General features: G+C 49.8%; 1 protein-coding gene across 2 annotated transcripts in view; it reads left to right on the top strand.

Annotated features, from left to right (window-relative positions):
* LOC101845963 (acetyl-coenzyme A transporter 1) overlaps window positions 1-1,317 on the top strand; it is a 19,327-nt gene that overhangs the window by 10,519 nt on the left and 7,491 nt on the right. For both annotated transcript variants that reach the window (XM_005088769.3, XM_005088768.3), the window contains exons 5-6: window positions 493-670; window positions 1,138-1,292. In XM_005088769.3, coding sequence (XP_005088826.1) covers window positions 493-670; window positions 1,138-1,292 — 333 coding nt within the window. The remainder of the gene's footprint in view (window positions 1-492; window positions 671-1,137; window positions 1,293-1,317) is intronic.

Raw genomic sequence — 1,317 nt, 5'->3', positions numbered from 1 at the left:
TGTCTGTCTGTCTGTCTGTCTGTCTGTCTGTCTGTCTGTCTGTCTGTTTGTGTGTCCCCATATACGGACCCACTGTTGTTGCTCCTACCCCCAGGTTTGTTTATGCTGGTCCTGTCTGTGTGTGGGTATGTGTGTGGGTATGTGTCTGTCTGTCTGTCTGTCTGTCTGTCTGTCTGTCTGTCTGTCTGTCTGTCTATCTGTCTGTTTGTGTGTCCCCATATACGGACCCACTGTTGTTGCTCCTACCCCCAGGTTTGTTTATGCTGGTCCTGTCTGTGTGTGGGTATGTGTGTGGGTATGTGTCTGTCTGTCTGTCTGTCTGTCTGTCTGTCTGTCTGTCTGCCTGTATGTCTGTCTGTCTGTCTATTCCTATGTTAGTATTGACCTGTGGTTGCTACTCCCACCCCCAGGTTTGTTATGCTGGTTCTGTTTGTCAGTCTGTTTGTGTTTCCCCATAATATACTGACCCACTGTTGTCGCTCCCACCCCCAGGTTTGTTTATGCTGGTCCTGTCCACCCAAGCCAAGTCCCTGCTGGGGGACAGCGGCGGCGGTCCGGGCTCAGGGGAGGTGAGCATCGTTCTACTCACGGCCATCTTCATCTGCCTCAACTTCCTGGCCGCCACACAGGACATCGCTGTGGACGGATGGGCCCTGACCATGTTGTCCAGGTAATCATAGGTTAGCCCGCAGTATTTATGCGACAAATCATAAATAGCGTGGAATTACACATTTGCATTTGTGATACATGTTTCTTTGCCATTCTCTGTCTGTTAGGGTGGCTGGTTGGCGGTTGCTCTGGTGTGGTTTTCTTCCTCTTTCCTATCAAACATCTATTGTCTTTATCTCCCCTCCTTTTTTGTGTTTGTTACTCTCTTGTAACACCTGTAATCTTCGGCACTTATATGACCTTATTGTGTTGCAAGTGCCGTAAAACTCTTACTAAAACTAAAACTGTCTGTTAGGTTATATTAATCTACTGGGGCTCTGAATACTGTGATTTTTGTCCTTAAATTCTGATGTGTAGGGAGGGTTCTGAGGAAAACTCTTATTTTTGGTCATGAAGGGGTAGTCAAGTCTGCGTTCTCCTTTGCAGCGCTGTTTAACTAAAGCTTGTCCTGTGTCTGTCCACCCCCAGGGCCAACATTGGCTGGGCCAGCACGTGCAACACCGTAGGCCAGACTGCCGGCTACTTCCTGGGCAACGTTCTCTTCCTGGCGCTGGAGTCGGCCGACTTCTGCAACAACTACCTCCGCAGCACCCCGCAGCCAGAGGGCATCGTCACTCTCTCCAGTGAGCCGTGCGGAAAATACTGCCA

This window comes from Aplysia californica, unplaced genomic scaffold (assembly GCF_000002075.1).
Source record: "Aplysia californica isolate F4 #8 unplaced genomic scaffold, AplCal3.0 scaffold00001, whole genome shotgun sequence".
In the NCBI taxonomy this organism is placed as follows: Eukaryota; Metazoa; Mollusca; class Gastropoda; order Aplysiida; family Aplysiidae; genus Aplysia; species Aplysia californica.
The sequence above is the reverse complement of the archived record's forward strand: the minus strand, read 5'-3'. Positions and strand labels throughout refer to the sequence as shown.